Source organism: Hippoglossus hippoglossus, chromosome 1 (assembly GCF_009819705.1).
Source record: "Hippoglossus hippoglossus isolate fHipHip1 chromosome 1, fHipHip1.pri, whole genome shotgun sequence".
Classification (NCBI taxonomy): Eukaryota; Metazoa; Chordata; class Actinopteri; order Pleuronectiformes; family Pleuronectidae; genus Hippoglossus; species Hippoglossus hippoglossus.
The window spans coordinates 11,316,370-11,341,002 of NC_047151.1; the positions used below are offsets into that span (position 1 = coordinate 11,316,370).

At 40.6% G+C, this 24,633-nt stretch overlaps 1 protein-coding gene across 2 annotated transcripts; it reads right to left on the reverse strand.

The window, feature by feature from the left end:
* Positions 1 to 906: 906 nt before the first annotated feature.
* Positions 907 to 22,932, reverse strand: tmod1 (tropomodulin 1). 2 transcript variants are annotated; one of them, XM_034598911.1, is made up of 11 exons: positions 22,586 to 22,932; positions 16,758 to 16,894; positions 11,876 to 12,032; positions 10,787 to 10,903; positions 9,289 to 9,378; positions 8,177 to 8,307; positions 7,684 to 7,791; positions 6,384 to 6,527; positions 5,740 to 5,884; positions 4,224 to 4,323; positions 907 to 2,823 (listed from the first exon to the last, which is right to left on the reverse strand). In XM_034598911.1, exons 2-11 carry the CDS (start codon positions 16,878 to 16,880, stop codon positions 2,784 to 2,786), a joined length of 1,155 nt encoding a protein of 384 aa, XP_034454802.1. In that variant the 5' UTR covers positions 16,881 to 16,894; positions 22,586 to 22,932; the 3' UTR covers positions 907 to 2,783. The 2 variants fall into 2 exon arrangements, with proteins under 2 accessions (XP_034454802.1, XP_034454813.1); XM_034598922.1 differs by lacking the exon at positions 4,224 to 4,323 and having other exon boundaries at positions 22,586 to 22,929.
* Positions 22,933 to 24,633: the final 1,701 nt, after the last annotated feature.

Consider the following 24,633-nt stretch of genomic DNA (forward strand, 5'->3'; position numbering starts at 1 on the left):
ATTCCACACCGAAATGGGTTTAATGGGTTCTCTCTTGACCCATACCATATCCTTCCACCAAGTTCCGTGCTAACAAAGAAATGCAGAAGAAAAGATGTATAACAGTTAATAAGTTACAATAATTAATATTTCATTGCTTCATATTTTGGCTTTCATTCACATCATACCTACAGTTATGACCTTGTCCATAGACTACATCTATGATCTAGTTCTATAGATAAAATGTTGCTGGACAAATCCAGTCTTAACATTACTAATCGATGACCTCTGAGTTTGACCTGGACATAAATAATTAAAAAAAACTTATATCTCGTTCATTGAAAGAGAAAAACTTTGCACTGCAGTGCGAGGACACCTCACACATTCGAACACATGGGTCCAACACATCGCTGCATTGATGCTGAACTCTCGAGGCTCTGCCATCGATTTCCCCACCTTGCATTAACACACAGCCCAGCATCACAGCTACATATGTGTATTCAAATTCTTTCTCTTTAAAATACCAAGCACCAGCCTGGTGTATCATTTTATGTGTTACGTCAAACGCATTATTGAGTATAAAGTTTGGTTCCTCTGCGTTCTATCACAAGTAAATAAGATGGTAAAACTTTGTTTCTCTTCACTGGGAACAAGATTCATATTATTCTGTCTCTCAGGTGAAATCTGAACAATGACAAGGAAACGGGACAACCATCATTACAGGTTAATAAAATATATAATGTATAATGCAGTACAATTCTTTGCATGATGAGGGCACTATGTGGTAGAGAAAGATGGATTCTCTATGCTGTTGTGGTGTATTTCTTCCATTTAGCCACTGCGTGTCACTGTTGTCTCTAAATCGAAGAACATTGCACTCTATAACATCCAGCTAAATGCCAATAAAGTTTAAGCACATGAACATTGTCGGATTTGTATTTTCAAGCTTTATTTTTCCCCTAATCAAAAATTCAACCAAAAAAAAAAGAAAAAAAAAGAAGAAGTGAACCATCAAACAAAACACAAGAGTCAAGCACTAAAATATCAGAGAACACCAGACAGAAGAAAAGAGTCGCAGGGGCCCAGTCCTCGCTGCCTTTCAGCATTCAGATACTGTCTTAAAATGTTTACAACACAACACCCACAGCACCGACGAAACAGGAACAAAGTAGTGGTGACATTAAGTGGGTTAGCGGACTGTTTTTAATCTCTGAGAGTCCGCGTCAGGTGCAGTTGTTGGTAGGAGAGACGGACAAATCTCATCTCAACAGTGTGCAGACCATTTCTGGAAAAAGCGACATTATTGCTCTAGTTCCTCTTTTTTTTTTCTCATTGTGCTGTTGAGTCTAAAATTAAAAGAAATCAAATGAATTGTTACCAGATAAACAGCAGCATTTATCATAGTTGGCTGTGGATTTGGTAATCTGACAGCTGTAAAGACATTAGAGGTTCCCTGTGTTTTTAAATCTGTCTAAATATCCACTCATGAAATAATCCGAACCTCGACTGAGACGTTAATGTGAAACTCGTAATAAACAGTGAGTCAACAGTACCAATCATTTCATGTTAAGGCACACCTTTTTTTTTTTTTTAGCTCCAGTAAATAAAAACAAACAAACAAACACAGTCAACAAAGCAGACCTGGTTTAAAGTGCAGCAGAAATCCATTCGAATACTGTATGAGTTGGTACATAGTCAAAACGTCCACAATTACCTCGATATCACAAGATATCGTTTGTAGAATATTTTATAGTGGGTTCATAGAATATCCAATTTCAGTAAACAAAACTTGAATTGGCAGTTGTCATTCGCAGCCAATAGGATTCCTCTGTAGAGCCTGCTAATATAAATGCTAGATAATGTAACCGTGTAAAATTCACATTTTGTTTTACAGCAAAATGTTTTTATTATACAATCCAGCACAATGGATCCAATTAATGCCAAGTATTTGAATAGACACTGACTCTTTCCCAGGTCTGTTAGAAATAAATATAATCCGTATATAGAAACAATCTCACAGGTTTACAAATCTGTCTATAACTGAAGGTCTGAGGACATGAGTCACTAAAATACAGTTTCAAACAGAGTAGGGAAAACGGCTGTAACGTCAAACTGTCACGACAGGGTCAAAGTGTGACATTATAGTTTTCCTGTAGTTTTTTTTTTCAGTTTTGTCTGTCAAACTAAAAAAGGACATTGGCTTTTGTGTAAAGTTGGTAGAAAATACCTTGTATGTATATGCTGACGTTGAAGCAAGACACCAGAAACTGTTGGGAACAACAGTGATGACCGTACAAATCATTTACAGCACATTGATAATAATAATATAATTGATTAAGCTCAATTGGAACAAGGCTTGTGAAATAGGCCCATCAACTCTCAAATGGATGCGCATTAAAAACCAGACCTCCAGCCCTTCAATATGAAATCTAGACACTTCATAAGATACTTAAGGATTCAAGATGAGATCAAGTTCATACAAATAGCTGTAGATGTTGTTGTCCAAGACTAAAACCAGAGTCAAAATACAAAATTCAGAGAACAAGATAATATTACTCTTTTTAGCATGCACCAAAAGCTCATAAGGACAATGCTGATTAATCCCATTGGATCCTCTAATATCTACTAAAACTGTCAGTAAGAGATTTTCTCCCAACCCTAAACTGAACCCGGCGTGGGGGTCGTGGTCTTCTGAAGGGTCGTCAGAGGTTGTTTACGAGACGAGGCACCGGAAAGGTGACGGGGGTCAAGGAGGGAACATGGGGATTGAAGGTAACCCTGGTTTCTACACATTCGTCCGACACTTAGGGAAGATGGGTCCTCCCTCCAGCCTTCTCTTTCTTACTACAGATGGAGAGAGGGATGGAGGAACACACAAGGGAAGAGAGAGAACAAAGGAGGGAGAGGAAAGAGAGGAGAGGAGGAAGAAAGGGAGACAAAATTAGAAAAACAAACCAAGAGGATTTATCATCATTATCTTTAACTAAAGTAGAGAAGAGGCAACTGAAAATGTTCAGGAAGCAGAACAAAGGGATCAAAGTTTTACAAGTGGCTGCAAAAGGAAATGGCTTTGGCAAGAGCTGCTGAATGGAAAGAAGAGCAAGAGCCATAGGCTGGAAGGTAATAAGAGTAGTGCTGGATTAATCCACTCTGGGTTTTGCCTGATTGGCCAATTAAATAATCCATCATCCATGGTTTGGGGCCTGGTGGCACTTGCCTCATTTTCCCTGTTTGCCAAGTAGGTAATCCATCTTTTGATAAGAGGAATTATAAGAAGAGAAGAGCAGAGCAAAGAGGCCGAGCAGAGGAAGAAAAATTTCTCCTGACAGTGCAGGAACAACTAGAAAAGCCACGCTGTTGTTTTAACTCTCCGCCCACCGGTGCAGTTTCATTGCATTCACAATAATACAAGGTCACCTTTGACCTTTGACTTGAAAGCTAATCAGTTAATCTTTGAGTCCAAGTGACAACGGGTTAAAATGTAAAGAAATTCCCTAAAGGCAGACTTGGCATATCATGTTCAAGAGGCCAAAAACGTGTTTTGTGTGGCCACCTTGATCTTATGACCTTTGACCACACAGATTCAGTTAATCTGTGAGTTTATGTAAATATTTGTGCCAAATTTGAAAGGATAATCTTAGAGCGTACTTAAGATAACGTGTTCACAGGGCCAAAAAAGGGCTTTGTGAGGTCACGGTGATCTTGACCTTTGAAGAAATTCCCTCAGTGTGTTCTTGAGATATCGCTTTCAAAAGACAAGAAATTAAAAGGCCTCAGTGACCTTTGACCAACACATTCTAAATCAGTTCATCCTTGAGTCCAAGTAAATGTTTGCACCAAATTTGAAAGGTACTGTGAAGGTGTTCTTCTCAGAAGAACAGATGGACGGAAGGTCAAGGCTCAAACCTTAATTAACATTAAATATTATTTCCTTTTTGATCAGATGTTCTTACACTTTCTTGGAAACCTTTGGCAACAAATCGTATCATTCCGACAGCTGAAACACGGGAGGCAGTGTGTCATTGCAAAGAGATGACCAGAAGAGGAAAAGAAGGAAGGTGATGATAGGTGCTGTGCAGAAGCAGCAGAATCCCTCAGAGGAGCATGAGAGGAGGTGGCAGCAGCTCTGGTGGTTTGAAAAACAACCAGGAGATGTTGGCAGAAGAGAGGCGAGGCAGAGCAGTCAAAAGGTGCCGTGTTTGTGTTTCAAAAGGTTTCTTCTTTTTTTTCTTCTCTTTCAATACTTAGTCTTGCACTTGAACTTTTTCCCAAAGGCCCTCTCCAGCTCAGGAACAGACAGAGTGAGGGTGAAGGAGCCGTCCGACTCGGACCTGACAACCCGGGCTTAAAGATGACGAGGGGGAGGGAAAACCATGACACATTATGACACTTCCATGCAGCTTTTCAATGGTTTGTGACACAATACAAGCAGACTATGAAAATATCAGGAACTCACAAAAACATAATCTGAACCCAAATGTGATATTAATTCCCAGTTTAATCCTGATCCTGTAGTTGAGGAGAAGAAGGACAAACGTATCCTCACTCTTTAATCTGAAACTGGTTGTGAAGAGCAAATAAAAACACACAAATATGTATAAGTATGCACTTTTATTGCTTGCCCAGGGACTACAGATGAAAATTTGCCTCTGTGGCAAACTGGCATATTTTCAGAAATGTTGTTAATATGCACTGTCCCTGAAAAATAAAGAAATACGTGTAAAATGTCTAAAATTCACAGCGAGCACTTGGGCATGTTGATGATGTTTCTAACATGTAAAGAACGCAAAGCTGAACAAAACTGCAAGAATACAAATATCTCATTAAGAAAAAGAGGTGCCACACACATCTAAGATGCCAACGAAGATGTCAAGTTGGAAAGACAACGAGATTTGAGAGCTTTTAGCGATGAGGGCCAACGCCAGTAGGTGAAAAAAAACTGTGCTTTCCTCAGCAGAGTTTCTATGTCATGTCCTGCCTCCTGCATGATGTAGCCAGGCACCTGAATATTCAGGACATTTTCCTGTTGTTGTGACCGCGTCTGACCCAGACAACCTCCTGCTGCGTTTTTCAAATATTAAAAGGCAAACCCTGGAAAATACCCAATTTTCCGGACATTTCCTGGTCTTCATTGAAAAACAGCTTCTGAGGATATTCTGTTCAAAACACTATTGGTGCAGCATCCTTGCAATCTAACACAATACCAACCAATACATACTAACTAACTCAACTCTTTTGTTTAATAAATAATCTTGCCGAATAAGAAAGGTCAAAAACTGAAATATCTTGTTCCATGTGCAAGAATCATTTGCTCCACTGTGTTTCATTTTTTCCTCTCTCTCATGCAAACAGTCTTTTCTTAGTGCTGATGTCATCACTCAGGAAGGTACTGTTTTGATTGGCTGGGGCTTTTTAGCTGATGATATCACCCTAATACTTGTATTCGAGTCTGATTAAAGTAGAACTCAAGGAGATGTAGTGAAGATAGAGTGTCAGCGCTGATGCACATAACAACTCTAGCGCTGCCAGAACACTGTGTATGAGTTATGTAATTGACTAAAGCACGGTGAGGTGAATCGGTCATCAAATACAGTTTGTACTTGAAATGTTATCCGTTTGAGTCAGGCCAAAGGACTTTTGTCATGTTCCCAGATCTGTTGGTATGTGTTCATGTGCCTGGTTTCAAGGCTCAGGGCTGCATCGTCTCCATCAAGTGTGTGTGTGTGTGTGTGTTTGTGTGTTTGTGTGTTTGTGACTAACCCAGGTCGTTGTTGTTCATCATGGCGTTGGAGCCTCGGAGGCGCGGGCCCTGCTGGGTGAAATGGTAACCAAACTTCAACAGCGTGGTGTTTTTCTCCAGCATGCTGGCTATCTCCATCTCCACTTTGTTGCCTAACGGCTGGCTCTGGAGTTTGGAGAAAGTGTGGGATGGATGGAGCAGGAAAGACAGGAATAGATGGATGAATAGTGGTGGGAAAAAAAGGGGATTTGTGGTAGAGAGCTGGAGGAGACAAAACTGATTGCTAGCACCACTTCAGATAACAGACTGATGTGATAACAGAGGATGAAGCAGTGGGGGGGTAACATGCTTTTTAAAATTTCATTTTTGTATCATTTCAACCAATCGATCCATGGAGCCAAATGAAGTTAATGACACGCAAGAGAAAGTGGCAAGATAAAACATCTGTGAATCATTTAACAAGTTGAACTAATGGGCGAGCAGTGAGTCACAGATTTACGACTCTGCACTATGACACATCACTATGAAATCTAGGCGCATTAGACTGAAGTGGCAAAGATGGTCTGTGTACACGACCTGGCACACACCCACACACACATTTCTCTACATGGTTAGTGTGTAGGAGTCTGCATGTACTCTATGCAAGTGAGTGGTGTGTTGGTACCTGATTGTCTATCTTGAGCTCCTGTAGCGTGGTGTTATACTGCAGTGACCCTATGAGGAAAAGGATTCCCGTCCCCGTGATGAAGTTGGACTCGACGTTGAGGCTCTTCAGTGTCGTGTTCACCCTCAACATCTCTGCCAGGGCCTGAAGAAACACACCACAACACATTACAAACCTTAAGCAGCTCATTGCGTCGCAGCCATTTTTCTAAAATCCTGCTACTGGGTCACTGAAATAAGGGATAATCAGCATGAATGGTCTCTATGACACTACATGATTTTCATGAATATATTTTATTAGTTAGTAAATGGTAATGTGATTATATGCAACACAAATTATTACCTACTAATTCCACAAACTAGTCTTTGGGTTAGGGTTAGGGCTCTGTCTGTGGAACTGATATCTCGCAAACTGTTCATTTTATCAGCTTCAGATTTTGCATGTGAATTGTTAATGTATTATTAATCAAATCTGAATGAACAGGCTCAGTGGCGGTCAGTGGGGCGGGGCTGTGTTGAATTGAACATGTCTTCTACGTTCCACTGTTCGACAACTGGATCAAACCACGGGTTGAAATCGCCACCTGATCATTTTGATAATTTCATTATTTTTATTTCACCATATCTGACTGGCACACAGTCACAGGATTCACAGGTGCTGATCTCTGTCATGGCACCAACATTCATAGAATCACTTCCTCTTTGTCTACAAAGTAAAAGCACAACAATTTATTGCTGCAATGCTTTATATTGAGCTGAATCACAGAGCTTTTATGTTGAAATAGCCAACATGATATGTATGAATAGAGTAAATAATTCAAACACATAAGCAACATGCATGTGATAAAGCCAATTCCATTTGATTTAATTGAATACATTGACTGTAACATCTTCAAAGCAGGTAAACCGGGTAGGATGAACACAAAGTTGTTGTTTTTTACTTCACTCTGCTCCATAGACAGTATATAAAATGTTCTGTTACAGTATATTGGTGGCCTGTTTTGTTATCCCTTAGTGAGCACTAAAGACGAGGCTCCGGAGCATTACCACAAGCCAAGCAAACAGGCAGGTTTACAACGGGCACTGCACTAGCTGATGAAAATATGGTCATTTATACAATATATATGTCATTATCACAATAACAATCACAGGAAGGCTGCTTGGGCCAAGCAACGTTTTGAAGGCTAAAAGGATTTGCATTAAGTATAGACAGTCAGACACTTTTTTTGGTAAAAGACAGACTTAGTGTTATAGCAGTATAACACCTACTGGGAGATAAGAATGTTACAGCTATAACTTACAAATGCTACGGGGTCATTGCTCCTGGTTCCTACGATACTGAACCTCTCCACCACAGTGTTCTTCATCAGGGCCTCAGCGTACGCCTTCAGAGTCGGGATGGGGATGTTCTGTGAACAGAAGGAAATACCAGTGAAACATTACAGCTGAACCAAAGCTCTATGACTCATTTATGATCTATCCTTCAATAGAATGTATGGTCTTCACATACAATTTGTCATAATATAGCAACACTTTTCATGAAATGGCGCACATATTTTATAGAATAAAATGTTGTGTTTCATTATTATAAATTAATTTATGCACTCAAGTTCAGATTGCAAAATAATTATAAAAAAATGGTTGTATATCAATTCTATAAAATCATTAAATCGAAAATAGTTTATATAATACATGAAATATAGAATATATATAGAGTTTGGATATACAACCTCATATTAGACCTTGTTATCCTCAACATAATATTTACACAAACACACACACACACGCTCTTACCCTGATGTTGTTCAGGTTGACTTCAACTAGGTCAGGGTCGTTCCTCTTTAATCTCAGCAGGGTGTCTTCTACGTCAGTGGAGTTGGGCTCCTCATCAGGGACTGGTTTATACTGAGTGCACTGGATCACACCTTGGACACAGCAGAATTACAGAACACACTCTTTTTGTGGACCCAGTAAAAAAAAGCATATAGTCCTTTCCCCGATGTCTACATGTAGTTCACTGAACACCATAAACAGCATCAGCTGAATGTCTGAACAAAGCCCAACAACACAAACCATGGTTCTGCATATTTCAATCCAGTTATTATGTGTCATGTATTTCACATATATTTTACACATGCTGACCATTTTTAAAAGGATCCCATGCCATTCTGTTTTATTTATTACATGTGGCTTGTGACGTCTTAAACCAGCCAATGATTTGATCACGCCTGTGTGATTGGCAACTTCTGATTTTTAAGATTAGTTAAGTTAAGTTAAGATGTCTAACCCAAAGCCATAATTTATTTTGTTAATTATGTTTGTTAAGTTAATTGGATACATTGTAATCATGTGAATTCAATTAAGTAATATAATACGATACATATGATTTTATACATTTTTTTAAATTTAAATTTCAGTTAATTGAATTGAATTTATTTATTATTAATTCCTGAATTTGTATTAACTTAATGTGTAGTGTAAAAAGTATGTACAGGTGAATCATCAGTGATATTCCTGGGGGGTCTTTAGGACAATGTCTCAATACAAACTTGGCTGTATCTGCTTATTTACTCGGTTTTGATGTGTGTAACTGTATTTGTGCATGGAAGAAGTGCAACACAAAGAAAGAGTGAGCCTATTATGTTTGGTAAAACAAACCAACTTTCTGCCAAGATGATATCATTTCACTTGACTCTAACCCAAGTCAAATCCAACTTCAGCATTTTTCCACAATGAGGTGATATTTCCTTCTAACCAGCCGAGTGATCTGCTGCGTTTCAGGCTACTTTGACTTGTTTCTTTGGAAAACCCACCAGATGAGGCTGTGTTTGAAGCAAGTGAAGAAAGCTGGTAGCGCTGGCAGATTTCATGTGTGTGTTTGTGTGTGTCTGTGTGTTTTTATGTACTGTTGAGGCCTTGCTTGTTGACAATGGTGCTGCTGGCCAGGGCTTCGTAGTACTGCTGGTTACTCATCAGGGTGTGCATACCCAGAATGGCTGGAAGACAGAAGAAGGATGAAGTGAAAAAAGAGTCAACAGATTTGTCTTACATCCATACAGTGACCACCATGCTAAAAGCAATTGCAGCATCACAAGCAAGTAAAATCGGACACTGTCTATCAAATAAACCAATCATGCGGTCGTATGATGTGAGGTTTGAGGTGCAGAAGTTGAATTGATAATACACATGTACCAGCTGTGGCGTATCTGCCGTAGCTGAGGTCCTGGTCTCTGTTGGCTGACTACTGCTCTCTATATGACAACTTGTCATGTTACCCTCAACCACCCCAGATACCTTTCTTGCTCCTAAAATACTAAATGTGAAACCATTTAGTAGTTTTTGTGTAATCCTTCTGACAATCCAACCAAACAACAAACAAATGAACAGACAGGGGCAAAGCATTACCTCCTTGGTATTTATCTAATATAGTTCAACTAAAATAATTATATCTTAACTGACTTAAAACATGATATTTTTTTTATCATTATTCTTGATTTTAAATGTAAAATAATACTGGAATGTGATGGTCAAAAGCTATGTCAAAGGTTATAGAGACCTCAGCACCTTTAACACAAAGTGATTCGTCATGATGACATTTAATGCACATTGTCTTTCATAGACATGTTATGGCAACAGACAGAAGTTTGTACATGCAGCAAAATATTTACCACAGTAGTAATGAACACTGCGTTCAGTGTGTTACACAGGCTCTACACAAGCTGTCAACATGAACATAACAGCGGACTATAGGATCACCCCATGCAAATGCTTTGTGCGGTCTACAGATATACCCCGGGTGGTGTTCAGCTAGCAAACAAAGAGATCCGGCAGGGATGGAGGAGGTGGAAAAGATGGAGGGACTGATGGAGAGATGAAGGGAAAGGGTGGAGGGGAGGTGGGAGGAGTACTAGAGGGGATGGAGAAGAGTTAGATGGAGGAAAAGTGGATTAAAAAGGGGCTGGTTAAAAGTGAAAAGATGTGATCACACCGATTATTGACGAACAAGATTCAACCTGCATTTCAGCAAATTAAAGTAAAGCAAGTAAAGTTTATTCAAAGTCTCATTCAGACAATCTTTTTAATTAATAAGTTAATTTTTTAGAAGGTTTAGAGTTTTGTATTTTAAACATTAAACTTTAGAAAACAGATGAAACAGGAAAAACTAAAACCGGTCCCATATTTTTGGTGCATGGAATATGTATAAGGTAAAAATGACCTTATAAATCTACAAGCCTAAATATAGGACTCTGTGAGGAGATGTGTATGGAGGTGTGTGTGTGTGTGTGTGTGTGTGTGTGTGTGTGTGTGTGTGTGTGTGTGTGTGTGTGTGTGTGTGTGTGTGTGTGTGTGTGTGTGTGTGTGTGTGTGTGTGTGTGTGTGTGTGTGTGTGTGTGTGTGTCTTACCTGCAATGTCACACAGTTCAGCATCAGTAGCACTCGCTAGAGCTTCTTCTAGCTCTGGCTCCAGAGTCACGTTCTCTAAGATGGGGTCCACCCTCTTTTTAGGCACAAAGGCTTTTCCTACAACATGATTATTACACAGTTTTAATGCACATAAAACCTCATAAGACCAGTATCACGAGCACCTTAACCTGAGCTGATGGCGTTTTGCATAATTGTAATATTATAGTATTTGCTGGAGACAATTTATGTTCCCATGTTATTGAAGGTCCCATGTCCTTGAACCTCTGCTCAGGTTGAAGATGAGTGGAACATTGCAAGTTATCCGGCCCCATCAGGTACCAGTCGTAATTCTGACTTGAATGTGGCCATGAACGCTTTTCACAGGTCTGCATTTATTATTCTGTGAGATTTAAGTTTTGATATCGGTGCATATTTGGCAAACATGAACGCAGGTACCGATACATCTGTGAAAGGTTCATATTGACAGATTTTTATCTGCCAACCAATAAATCGGTCGGACTCTGAAAGTGAGTAGCTAGAAGCAAACTGGGTGAGCAAGAGGGCAGCAGCAAAAAGAAAACATGCAGTTGTTACCGAGTGGTCGCAGAGAGATTTGCAAATGTCCACACCGTTCATATGATTCAATTTGCTGCTTATTGGCTGAAGCATAAGACGAAGATGTACTTGAATACCTTGGTCACTGGTAGTAAAGTTACAGCTGCTGAGCAAGAAGAGGACATCACTAATTCACTTTCCTCCTCTGCAGCAAAGAGGATGATGATGATGGGAGTGACAGCAGTGACACCTTCTAGTTTCACACAGACATGACTGGTATCTCTCACCATCCATCACTCACCTCTGATTGCTCAAAGATACTTTAGATTCACTATCTATTCATGACTTTGTTTTGCGCCTATACTACATCTGAAAGAGTAGAGAGTCATATAACTCAGATATAAACTCATACATATTCAATATTCAAAGGACCCAAACAGTGTTGACACTTCTTGTCATATGTTCACTTTAAATCAACAGTGCTTTTTAAACCACCTCTTTATCTAAGTAGATTCATTAGGAGACACTTCTCACCTCTCTTCTCCCCTGTGAAGGGAACCGGGTCTTCTGTGTCAGGATGCTCTTTGGCCTGTTTCTCCAGATGGGCCAGGAGGTCATCTCTCTGAAACGTCCCCGTCGGAGCTTTCTTAGTCTGGTCCTTCTGCCGCATCCCAGCCGGCAACAACGCGTTCTAGACCAGCACAGGAATTTATATCATTTAAAGGACTGGCACATGAATATGTTTTCTATTGTCTCACTTATTTCTTCTAATCATCGTAGTTAAATCCAATACTTTGCAACTTTAATGCGAAACATTAAAGGTCAAATTAGTGCAGTATTTCTTCCTCGCTACGCAACGTTACTGAATGAAACATTAATCTTGAATAATGATATCACAATAAAAATGACATGATGCAATATGATCTAATGTGTTCTCTCTATATTTTGCCAATTCTCTATGACAATAAGTTCATAAAATAAATAATTAAATAAGATAAATGTGGAGTTTATTAGTAACTAGAGGGCACCCTGCCACTGCATACCTCCGCCAAGGCTGATTAGGCCACTTATTCACCATAGTGCACATTGACATCAGATACATAAACCATGGACACAGAAATATTGTGCAAACTGTTTACATTAACACAGACAAAATACCCATTCTCTGATACAGCTGAAATAAATGTTTGTTACTGCACATTAACTGAATAAAAATCCCCCCCCCCCCCCCCCCCCCCTTAAAAGTCCTTATTTTGACACACAAAATCCAAATCATCATCCAGATCTAAACCAAATTTCACAGGTTCATAGATATTCACACTCTACAGATGTGTGATTTTTTTCCACAAAGATCTCTGCATTATTTCAAAAGAAATTCACAAACATGTTGAAAACACCCTATGTCACAATGTTAAATAAAGTGAAAAAGAAAAAAGCCCTGGGTTCGTCCCCTGATCCGGATCCGCACCAAAGTTTAATGGATTCTTTCCCAACCCACGATGCATCCTTCCCTCAAGTTTCATGATAATCCGTTCAGCAACAAACCAGAAAATGGTCAGTGGTGAAAACGTAACCTCCTTGGTGTTGGTAATTAGTAAGATTAAAATATACCTTAAAAGCATGTACCCCCAATGGGAGAGTAAACGCTAATTCTTAATACATTTAGCAGGTATTCATTAACAGTACTATTGAAATATGTCCAACATTGATATGGTCTTACTCTCATTACATTTTTAAGGATTTAAGATATTTTAACAAAAATACAACAGAGAGCATCAAAGTATACAACAGAGTGATATAGAGATAATGCTGCAGTATCTCTGCTCTGGTTAATGTAACTCCCACATCTCTATTCCAACACAGGACCAAGACGTTTCCCAGAGCTTTGGTGCATACCAAGTTATTTTCACTCCAAAGCCACATTTAAAAGCCAGCTCTTTAGAAGTGCCACTTAAAGCTTCATATCTTATCTGTCCCCTCAGCACTCAGAGACTCCTCTCTCTGTCCTCATGACTCCATGTCTCTTTCATTTGCCTCTCGCTCTTAATTCATCTGCCGTTAGTCTCCCTCCTTTAACCAGAAGCTTCCAAAAGGATAATCATTACAATACAGCTGACAATTTTCAATTTATTAAATTTCAAACTGCCTTTTTACAAAGCCTATAGAAGTAGAATAAACCTGCTCCCCCTGTGTTCACGTGACTTACAGTAGTATTTATAGAAAAGCCAAGGGTATATCAACACCACCACTGCCAAGCTTTTTATGTCACAGTTTTATCAGCTACAGATAACAGGCCTCTTACACTCACTCCCAGCATGAGATCCTCCTGTCCCCTCTAACTGTATTTCTCTTTCTACTTTCTCCCTCTGATATCACCCCCTGCTGTACCTCCCTCCCCTCTCTCTATCTCTCTCCTCCTCTCACAGGCCACAGTGGTGATCTATAGACAAGGCACGTTTATTTACACAGCACCATTTAGACACAAGGCACACTGCCTCACAGAAATGGCTGTCATGTAAATGACAACTAAATGCGTCACAGAGGCAGCGAGCACATGACTGGGACTTCAGTACAGTATGTGTGTGAGCACTGGTCTGAGATACAGGGGCTCACTTTTCAGATGTGTAAAAAGACAACGTTTTCTGTTTAAATGTGTAATTTAAACCCCCAAAACCAGCAGAAGAGAAAAAATCAATCTAAAACCTTGATATGGGAAGGTTGTTAGTGAAGAGTTGGCTATTTAGACGACAGACACTGTGCAACATGAGCATTTTATTTTGACTTTCTGTAAACCTGATGAACATAAATCCAATATTAACTCTCCTTTTTGATTTGGTTTGGTCACCATCACCACCGACAGATACATTATGATCAGTGTAGCAACCCAGCTACACATTGCAGAAAATACAGTCACTGTAACAAGAAAACAGTGAAGTTGAGGGCCGTAAACTGACACTTACACTATGCAACCTTTTAGCTTAAAATAGTAGCTTCAAAAATAGTTTGATGGGACACTGATTTGAAAAGGGAGGATGGTGCCACTGACTGAAGTTGAAGAATAATGCTGAGCTGTAGGTAAGTTTAAAAGGCTTAGAAGTCATTATGAGTCTATCTCCGATAATTAGTGAGGAAACTTTTGAAATATCAGGAATTATTCTAAACAGAGTTTGGTATATTTGTTGTAGTCGCAACTCTTCTGGTTCAGGACACCGGGTAACAAGGGTAATATCCACCGTTAAGTTATGTTTCAGTTCAGTGAGTGGGACTACGCAGTCACAGTCAAGTCACGGTCAAGAGACTTTCTTTTCTCAACATGAAAATCATTTAATTGCAAAAACATCCAACATAATTCATCACCACGGTGTGGCGGCAGAGGGCGCCGTTGCTCAGTAAAAGCAACATAGTACTGCTTTAAGCACAGGCTTGTGTGGAGTGAAAAATGACAAGGTTTTCACTTTCTATGATTTAATTTGAAATGCTACCCTTGCATTATCCTATTCCAGATTAAAACAGGACATTAGAGATGGGATCCAAAACTGTTTTGGATACCTGTAAACTGTATCCAAAACAGATTACAGGTGAGAGCCACAAGGATGTGACCACGATGTCTGAAGTACACAGATCCAGTTGTACTGCTAGCACATTAGCTGTGACGTAGTACAGTATATGTCCACAGAATGTTATCTGGGTGATTTACAATTTTATCTTTCATAAAACATTTATCTGTCTACAATCACAGGGCAGCTGGCAGACATTGTGTTTTTTGTCCCACATGACAAAGCTTTTTCACAGACTTAGAGGAACTGACGTGAAGCCCTGCTGGGAAAGAAAAGGGGCACTTCACTGTTGTGTAACACGTTTCCCTCATAAACAGGCACAAACAAGGTAAACGCACTCACTGCCTCACTGCCTCACTGCCACCCCCCCACCCACCCACACACACACACTGAGCCCTGCAGATTATACCCTACCAGTCATCCCCTTGGCATTGAGGGGGAATCCAGCCTCTTTATGAGCTGTTGGAGAATTCATGAGAAGGCTACTACAGCTGCTGTCACCACTTCCACCCATGACGCATGACTGCGGGTATGAAGGTATACGTTTTAGAAGTATCAAATGGTGAAGAAAGTAAATACACAGAATCTAAACACAGTCACAACTGGTGAACTGTACCAACTATAGCACAATGACTGCAGCCATGATACCCTAACCTGGCCTCCCATGAACTGCACCACATACAAAACAGACTAATGCTGTAAATCAGTGGTTCCTAGGGATCGGGACCCCCCCGGAGGTTGTGAGCCACAGATGGAGGGTCGCAGGATGATTTCCAGGAATCGAATACTATTATTGTTACAAAAACTAAAAATTACTTTCTTTGAAAGTTTACAGCACCACATGAAACATTGCAACATGTGCATGTAGGTGAATGTGTTTTTGGCGAACATGCTCAAACAAATATCCTTTATAAAATATATAATTCAGTTGCATTTTATTTTCAGGATTTACTAATCTGGATCACTTGACAATTTTGGGGGAAATTATCAGAAAACAGCAAAGAAAAATGTAGCTGCCATTCTGCAGTTCCAAATTTGACACAGTTTTGTCCAACCAACAGTCCACAAACGAAAAGTATTCCATTTAATTTAGAATTTTCGCTGAATAAATATCCTAAACAAAGAAGCGATTATGAAAACTTGGTTGGTTTTCTAACCAAAACTAAAAGTTTAAAATAAAGCTGTACTGTATACAGTACCTGTATGTGCTGTATAAATCCCTAACTGCTTTAATCCTATTTGATGTTAAAATTCAGAGGATTTCTGGATTATTCCAGTTGTTATGATTCTGGTAAAATCCCTGTTCACCCTCAAACTAATGTATAGTTTCTACAACTCGATAAAACTGACAGTTGATTGTGGGTCTAACTTTTCATACAATCTCATTATGCTAGATAATCAGTTGTATTAAACTGTAAAAAATACTGTGTGAACCCACATACAATCTTTAATTTGATTATTATTATTTGATTATACCAGCCAAAAGGTCACATGGAGCACAAACACTGACAAACCAGCTGCCAACAAGCTGCATGTAAATTGACTCTGGAAACTCTGGTTTTATCTAGAGCATTCAAAGCACTGTCCATCAGCTGCCAGTGAAGTACCACAGTGAAACCATTATTTACATAACAGCCTGTGTTCCAGGGCATTACACAGTTTGTCACTAATCAGTTTGACTGGCTTAAAACTGAAATGACCAGCTAACAACCATTCAGATGAAAACACACGAAGCTGCTGTGACAGACTGCATCATGCAAAGTATATTACCTTAGGGATCACTATTAAGGCTTAACTCTCCCCTGACAACAACACAGTGACAGGAACAGCTTCTTACGGACTTAATATTGTAAACTTACATCAGGGTCCAGCTCCTCTAATTCATCCTCTAATCGCTGCAGCTCTTCCTCTGAGAGTTTCTTCAGCAGCTCGTCCTCGTCTATGTCCCTGTACTTCTCCATCTCCTTCCTCATCACCGACATGATGGACAGCGCACCTGGAGACACAGATTCACATGAAATGTAGGCACACATACATACACAAAGTTAAAACTGTTGTCATTACATGGATTTTCTGACAATAAATCAGTGAGTGACTTTCAGGGACCAGAAACTGCTTTATAGGTCAAGTATATGTTCACAGACAAGGGATTTGACATACTCCACCAAGGCCCAACAGTCCCCTGATGAAACCACAATTAAATTCACTAAAGCTGGCTTTTTTTTTTTTATCTGGACCAAATTGCACTCACTCATAAATATCACTCCCCTAAACGCTTGATATGTTTCATTGAGATCCATGAATTATTCTCTGAGAAATCAACAAAAAAATATTCTGCTTTCTGGATCTGTCCCCTAAACCGGATGCAAACCTTTTATTATTCTTTTATTTTTATTTTCATCCGTAGTGATTTCTTTGTTATCATTTGTTTATTTTATGCATATAGTATTTTTGTGTTTTCTTAATAAATGTAAAAATGTGGTCACATTAGCATTCAGGCAAATCAACACGATATCTTGGCATGTTTTCTTTTTTGCAAGGTTTAGATTTCTGAGCTGTGTGTTGAGATATGAGATTCAGAGCTGCCATGCTAATTTTACACTGTACAAACACACCCAGAGATATGAGAGGCATTCCTACACTTCCCTGACCTCAGTGACCCCTCCACGCGAACAGACAAAATGTAGATCAGGAGTCTTAACAAAGAAATATGGCTGTGGATGGAGAAAGCTAATAAGAAAAGAGTAATGGTGGAATAACAGTGTTTAAAGGGTCAGAGATATTGGCTGTAGACTGGCATAGGACAAAATGGCAGATGTGCTATATACTAATCATGCATCAACTCAGTGCTGCTGCTTCTTGCTGTAAAAACTTGACCAAAGTCACTTCAATAACTGCCAGCTCAGGGGTAAAATAAGAGCGAAGGCAGCCGAGTGCCTGCGTCGCTCCTTGGAAAGAGAGCGAGACCTGGAGGAGGCAGAGTGAAGAGAGATTAACCGCTCTCAGAATCAAACGACAAACGCTACAATAAGTCATCTAACCGTTTGAGAGGCAGCCAATCAACTCATTTATGTTTGTCTTTATCTTTGTTGATGATGTAACACTATTGTTCTGAAATTTACGATAACACATCATCACATTCAGGAGGAAAGATTTTTGAAATTTGATTTAGTCCAAACAAGACACCCAGATTGAGGTTAGGTTAATGAAGCCCTTTTGACTGCAATGAGAATGGATACAATTGGCCTTCACTCCCGGGTCTAATGACTCTGCAGTAGCTCTGGCTCCAATCGACAGTGATGGGAAATGACACCAAGGTGAGGACGGTAATTTAGAAGGACAGCGAGATTAGAGGCCGCCTCAGTTTATGGTGCGTTCGTGACGTCGAACATGACGCACCGGACGAAGAAAAACAGAAAGCCAAACTCCTCTGCCAACAGGAAAGGACTCAATCGACTTTTTAAGCAGGTTTATCCAAGTTTAAAAATCCTGCGTTTACCCGCAAATTGTGGTGTGAAACAGATATTAGGGACTTTAAACTGACCGTGGGTGTGAATGTGAGAGTGAATGGTTGTTTGATCTTGATCTGCAAGTCAAGCAACACTCTGGTGACCTGTCCAGGATGTACTCTCACCCATTGGCAGCTGGGATTGGATCCAGCTCCACATGCTATCCTTTAGGGTAAAGCAAAATAGGTCATGAATGCATGAATACTTTGATTTTGTGAGTTGGAGTTGGTTTATATTTTCAAACCAGAAACAAACAAGAAAAAGTCTGATTGTTGTGAGTTGGCAATGAGGCCTTAATTTAGGTATAAACACTTTTTCACAGGCGATAATGACTAAGACTTAATAAGTTATGTTGTGAGAGTTGTAACTTTTCTAATATTCACTTTGAAAAAAGGCCAGACAGTAAAAGCTTACATATGGCTATTCTGACCTTGGTTGATGATGTAGAAGGTGTCGTGAAAATGTGTTTGAAAAGAAGAAATAGGTCTATAAGACTTTACGTCAGGTGAGGCAGCAATGACGTACCTAACAGCAGAAAAGCCATATTACACAAACCAGCTGTTTACCTTAGTTCAACAGACCACTGATGGGTTTTACCACAGTATATACATGGACAATTTCCATGACGTGATCATGGCTGTGGCCACATGATCGTGGATTATGATTACAGCTAGATTGTTTGCAAAGACAATATGCCTGCCCACATATACTACTATTACTGACCACACCTCTATCATTACAGCTGTCATTGCTGCTCTGCCTTCCATGAACCCCCTTAATCTCTTTTTTCATTAATGTTTTTAAAATATTATTATCTGTTAGACACAACATCTATTGCACTTCTGTCCGTCCTGGGAGAAGAACACTTGTGACTCTCCCTGAGGTTTCTACGTTTTTCTTCCCCATGTTAAAAGATTTTTTGGAAGATTTCCCTCACTCTAGTCGGGGCTCAGGGACAGAGGACATCGCTCCTTCTACAGGTTGTTAAGCCCTATGAGGTAAATTGGGATTTGTGAATATGGGCTAAACAAATAAAATATGATTTGATTATAACAGCAGACAAACCTTGAACCAGCACGCATTTGCACCTGTTCCCTTGTCATTTTGTCCGTCTGAACTAATCCTCTATTTCCTCCCAGTTTTATATCCTGTTTCTGACCTCTGCCATGACGCAGTGTCAGAATGCAGCTCTGCTTCTCTTCTCCAAGCACTCTGCACAAAAGGCTAAAAGTCAAAGCCGGGATAAACCAAATATCTTGTGCGGAAATGTGTTTTTTCTCCTACGTTCTGTCTCAGCTGAAGAGACTCTGGATCCGTTTTTCCTCTCACGGTAACTCTCTACATGGCAGGACAGAGTTTTGGCCGTGGGACCAGATGATCGATGATGGGTGAGCTGCAGCGGAACATTTGTGGGTCACATCACCAAACACTTGTCATACGTGCTTGCCCCCGAGTCCAGGTCTCTTACAACTCTGGGTCAGGGTTTGAAAGGAGTTGTGAGCTGCCGCTGACAGATCCCCACATGACAAGACTAATAATAACTTGAGCGAGCCTCCAATGCCGGGATGAGAATTAACTCAAATTAGGCAGAAAAAAGTTTGAGATGGAGTTTAAAAATGAACTGACTTGCAAGAAATCCAGCAGTCGAGCTGCACAAATGTGACTGCAAACTTTACTTTTTGATCTTAAGTATGTCAGCAAGTGTGTTTTGGCTACCCTCCTAAAAGGTAGGGTCAAGCGTGCCATTCTTTTGTTCTCTTAAGCTCATGACAAGACAGGTTTCCAAAACCAAAGATGAAGAACTGGGCCGAACTCCAAATAATGCTGCAAGTCTGCTGGAAGACGCTGACCTGCCCCGATGATATCTAACAGACCTGCGTCTGTATTTATAAGGTTTACAAGCTCCTGCTTCATCCGAGAACATTCACTAGGCAGAGAGGACGAACAAGCAGAGATGACCAGAGTCTGAATGTTCCCTGTTAAGTCATAAACACTTGACTTGGCCCCTAAACCAGGACCCCTGCAGTCACCTCGAACTGCAACACTGATGCACGACTACTCATCCAGTCAGATGAGGGTAAAACCTTGCAAGCGCATGGTTTAATGTGGCGACTGCACACGCAGCTATACTTGTGTATGTTGAGCTGCTTCAACAGCGATTTTCTTTGTAAATCTTTTGGTTTGATATTTAAACATAAACCCCAATGAACTCCCGAGTGGCTCTTATAGCTGGCACATAAAACACAGTGAGAGCACAGCGGACGCCTTCCCTGGTAAATGTCTCCAAACAGCTTACACCGTCATGACAAAAATTGCATGGGAGCAGCACATGAACAGTTCACGTAAAACTGCTGCCGTCTCTAAGCCGTTGTCAAACACAGTTACCGTAGGAGTTTAAACTAGCTGAACTGACCCTGACAAGATTTGTATACTTTTAACTACTGTAAGTCTTTTATAGATTCCGACACAAAATAAAACTTAATTAAAGCTACAGACTCCAGATCCCTCTTAAGATCCCCTGGAACTCTAACCAGATGATAACTGCAGGGTTGAAGGGGGATCCTTAGCTGGAGCTGGGGTCAGATAATCTTTCATTTCCTGGGACTGTGCCCCGTTGAAAGTGCAGGATTGAAGTTGTTAGAATTGTGCTGGTTTCAAAAGTGGCACAGAAGAAAACAGCTGAGAGGCAACTGTCCTGCCCCCCCCCCCGCCCCCATCAGCCACATGTCATAAAACAGAGGCAGCGACAAGCTCCAGCATAGTGTGTGTGTGTGTGTGTGTGTGTGTGTGTGTGTGTGTGTTTTCTGCTCTGACAGTAATAAGGGTGTCCACTTACTGGGTAGATTTAAGTTTAGCACAGATAATAACTAAATCAATAGCCCAACCCTCCCCTTAAATTCAGTCAAGCTGCATCATATCAGTCCCCTGAACAACATCCATTGATTATCCTCTAAGAAAACAAGAAAGACCTTGAAAAACACTATCATAACTATCTTTCCTGGATCAGCCCCAATTCAGATCTGCACCAAAATTGAATGGGTTCTCCTCAGACCCAAACTGAATCCTTCTGCCAAGTTTCTTAGAAATACATTATAGTTCTGTAATCTTGGTTACAAATAAATAAACAAACAAACAGACCGGGATGCCACAATACTCACCATGTGCTTTCTCATTGGAAACGGTTCTAGTTCTGAAAAGTGCCTTGTGATAAAGTCTGTTCACAAATAAAACTGAATTTAACTTAATTAATTCAATATTATTTTCTGAAAACTTAAATCAATCCTTCTTTTTCATAAAGGACGATAAACTCATCAAAAACAGGCCACTGTGTTGTTAAGTCTCCAATTTGAGGACCAGCGTGGAGTCGTATGTCACCATCTACCTTTTCAGAGGCCCAGCAGCTCGGCTTGCTGCCTGGGACCTGAGGTTAGTCCACTTGTGCATTCTGCAGAGGTCAAAGTGTTACAATGTTTTAGCCTGAATCAGAGCGTAGTCTCCGGTTAGCTGCTCGTGTGGTGCATCACTCAGCTCAGAGATCATGAATAGACTAATGGATGCATGTATGCAGGTTTTAGATGGTCTGCAAGACTAAAGAGTGAGGAATCATCTCCTGGAGAGAGATGCATGCTGGACCAAAAAATGTAAACTAACCAACTAATGAAGGTTTACAAAGAGCAACAGCCTGAGGACAACTGCTGCCCCTCACAGCACTTCAGCCATGAACTACGTAGGAGACAGGCTATTGTCTACAGCTACGGCATGTTTGACCTCTAAAACAACTATTTTATTAGATGTTAGAATTGAACTAAAGTTGGTAGCGTCTGCAAATGCAGATTATAGTAATTTATTATAATTATGAACTATAGGAAATTATCAAATTGGTCATAAAAGAAAAATTCACACATTACTCCAGCATGACTCCAAGTAACTGTGCAGGGTTTTTTTGTATTAAGTCTTGTGTCATTACTTTAAGAGGACGTCTCCAACAGCCAAGAAAACAAAAGGAAAGAAAACATTAACATAATAAAAACTTTTCCTGATATTCCACAGAGCTCCTCCATTCTCACTGACTTGTAACTTCTCTCCTTTTCAAACTCTTTCCCTGCTCCATTATTTGCACGCACATATGTGATGTGCACTAGTTTGAGTGTGCGTTTTTTTTGCGTTTATTTCCGTACCTCCTCCCGCGCTATTTATAGCCGGACGGTCCCACCGGGTGACAGCAACGAATACTTTGACCAGATATGGTTTCCTCCAGTCGCCCTGCGAGGGTCCGCTGCGCTGCGAGCCGCGCTGCGAGCCGCGCTGCTCGGGGAGAGCTCCGACCGAGTCCCGCTACAAGACACCGTCCAGGGCCCCGCGGATAAATCCTGAATGCGGCTGATTTCAGCGAGTTCCCAGCAGTTTCCTCCCTCCCCGTCCCCGCTGCTCGGCTCTCAGGAGGGTTTTTTTGCGGAGGCTGAAACTCATCTCCCGCAAAGGGCAAAGTAAACTTCTGTGGGGGGAGAGAGCGAGAGAGAGAGGGAGAGATCGTCCCTCCTCCTCCTCACCCCACATGCGGCTGCCCTGTCACTCCAGTGATGTCACGAAATGCAACTGAGCCCATTATCGGACACACAGTCACCCAATATTTGATCTAACTCGGACAGTGCTCGTTGTAAACCTGCCCGTTTGGATTGTACCGGTCTCTTGTCTTGTGTTAATGCTCCTGGACCTCTTCAGAATTAGTCCTCGTCATTAGCGAGTCCTCCTCAAACAATTCTACAATGTACTGTCACTTTTTTTAATTGTTTGTGTGCAGAGCTTTTTTATAAACAATCTATGGTGCATGCAGAGTGAAGTTAGAAAACTGTGTTCATCCTACCTGGTTTATCTGCAATGGAGAATTTAGTCTATAGTTTTTATAAATTGAAACTGAATCTGCTTTAACACTGTTTGTGTGCATCTTAAAGGGATAGTTCACAGAAAAATGAAAATGCACTCATTATCCACTCAACACTATGCAGATGGAGGGGTGGGTGAAGTGCTTGAGTCCATAAAACGCTTTTGGAGTTTCAGGGATAAACCGCGTTGCAACCAAATCCAATACAATGGAAGTAAATGGTGACCACTTCTTCAAACACAAAAAAAACATAACATGCCTCCATACTGCTGCTGGGATGTCATCCAAGTGTCTGTAAGACCAGACATTCAAATTTGACTCGAAACAGCATCATTTACACCGTGTTTTTGGACTCGTACACTTCACCCACCCCTCCATCCATCAGACATGCACTCTACTCTGGAGGTGTCTGTGTGAATGCAAATGTCCGAGGGAGCGCCTGCGGAGTTTCTGTGGACTTCCACCGCCTGGCCCCCCTAGTACAAAACCTGCAGAAGTCTGGAGGAGCTGATGTGAGAAAACAGCTGGAGATCCTCCGCAGGATTCACCACCAGCGTGTGGGGGGGGGGGGGGTTTATGACGTTTATAACACGCAACAGATGCACAAATGAAAAAAATATATATATATATATATATATATACAGAAAACCAACATTTCTGGGTGAGAAAGCGAAGCCATACACGAAGAAGGCACCGACGAAGATGTCAAAAGAGCTTTTTGTGATAAGAGCCAACACTGGTGTCAATGTGCTGTAAACTAAAACACATGAACTCCGTAGCTAAATTAATATATTACATCCTGTCTCTGCATCACCCCCTCGCCTGAATGCTGGGACAAGGGGATTCGTTGCTGTTGTATACACGCCCGAGTAAAGAATCTCCCGCTGCTTTGTTCATGTGTACCCAATTCTCCGGAGATCCTCCGCAGGACATGTCTGAATACGGCTTCATATACAAGATTTACTTTTCTTGCGTTACTCTTTCATACATTGTATGCCAGCTATTTCTGCAGTCGTTAAGCAACTGACACAATTTTATTTTTAATTCTGCTGGATATCAAGCAATGCAGCAACAGAACAAACATTGTGCTTTGAGTAAGTAGGAAGGAAACTTTGCAAATGCACCGTAAGTAAGCTTTGTTGAGGTCACAGCCGAATGCTGTGTCTCAATTCAGGGACTGCATCCTTCGGAGGCTACATTTGAAGACCGATTGCATCAAAGAGGCACAAATTACTAGATTGTCTCACTTCGAAGGCTCTTTAAATGCGTCCAACAAATGCATCTTTTCAATCCCGAGGAACGAAGGTTCCAACAGGTTGATCCTTTTCGGCCCAAACTATCCCA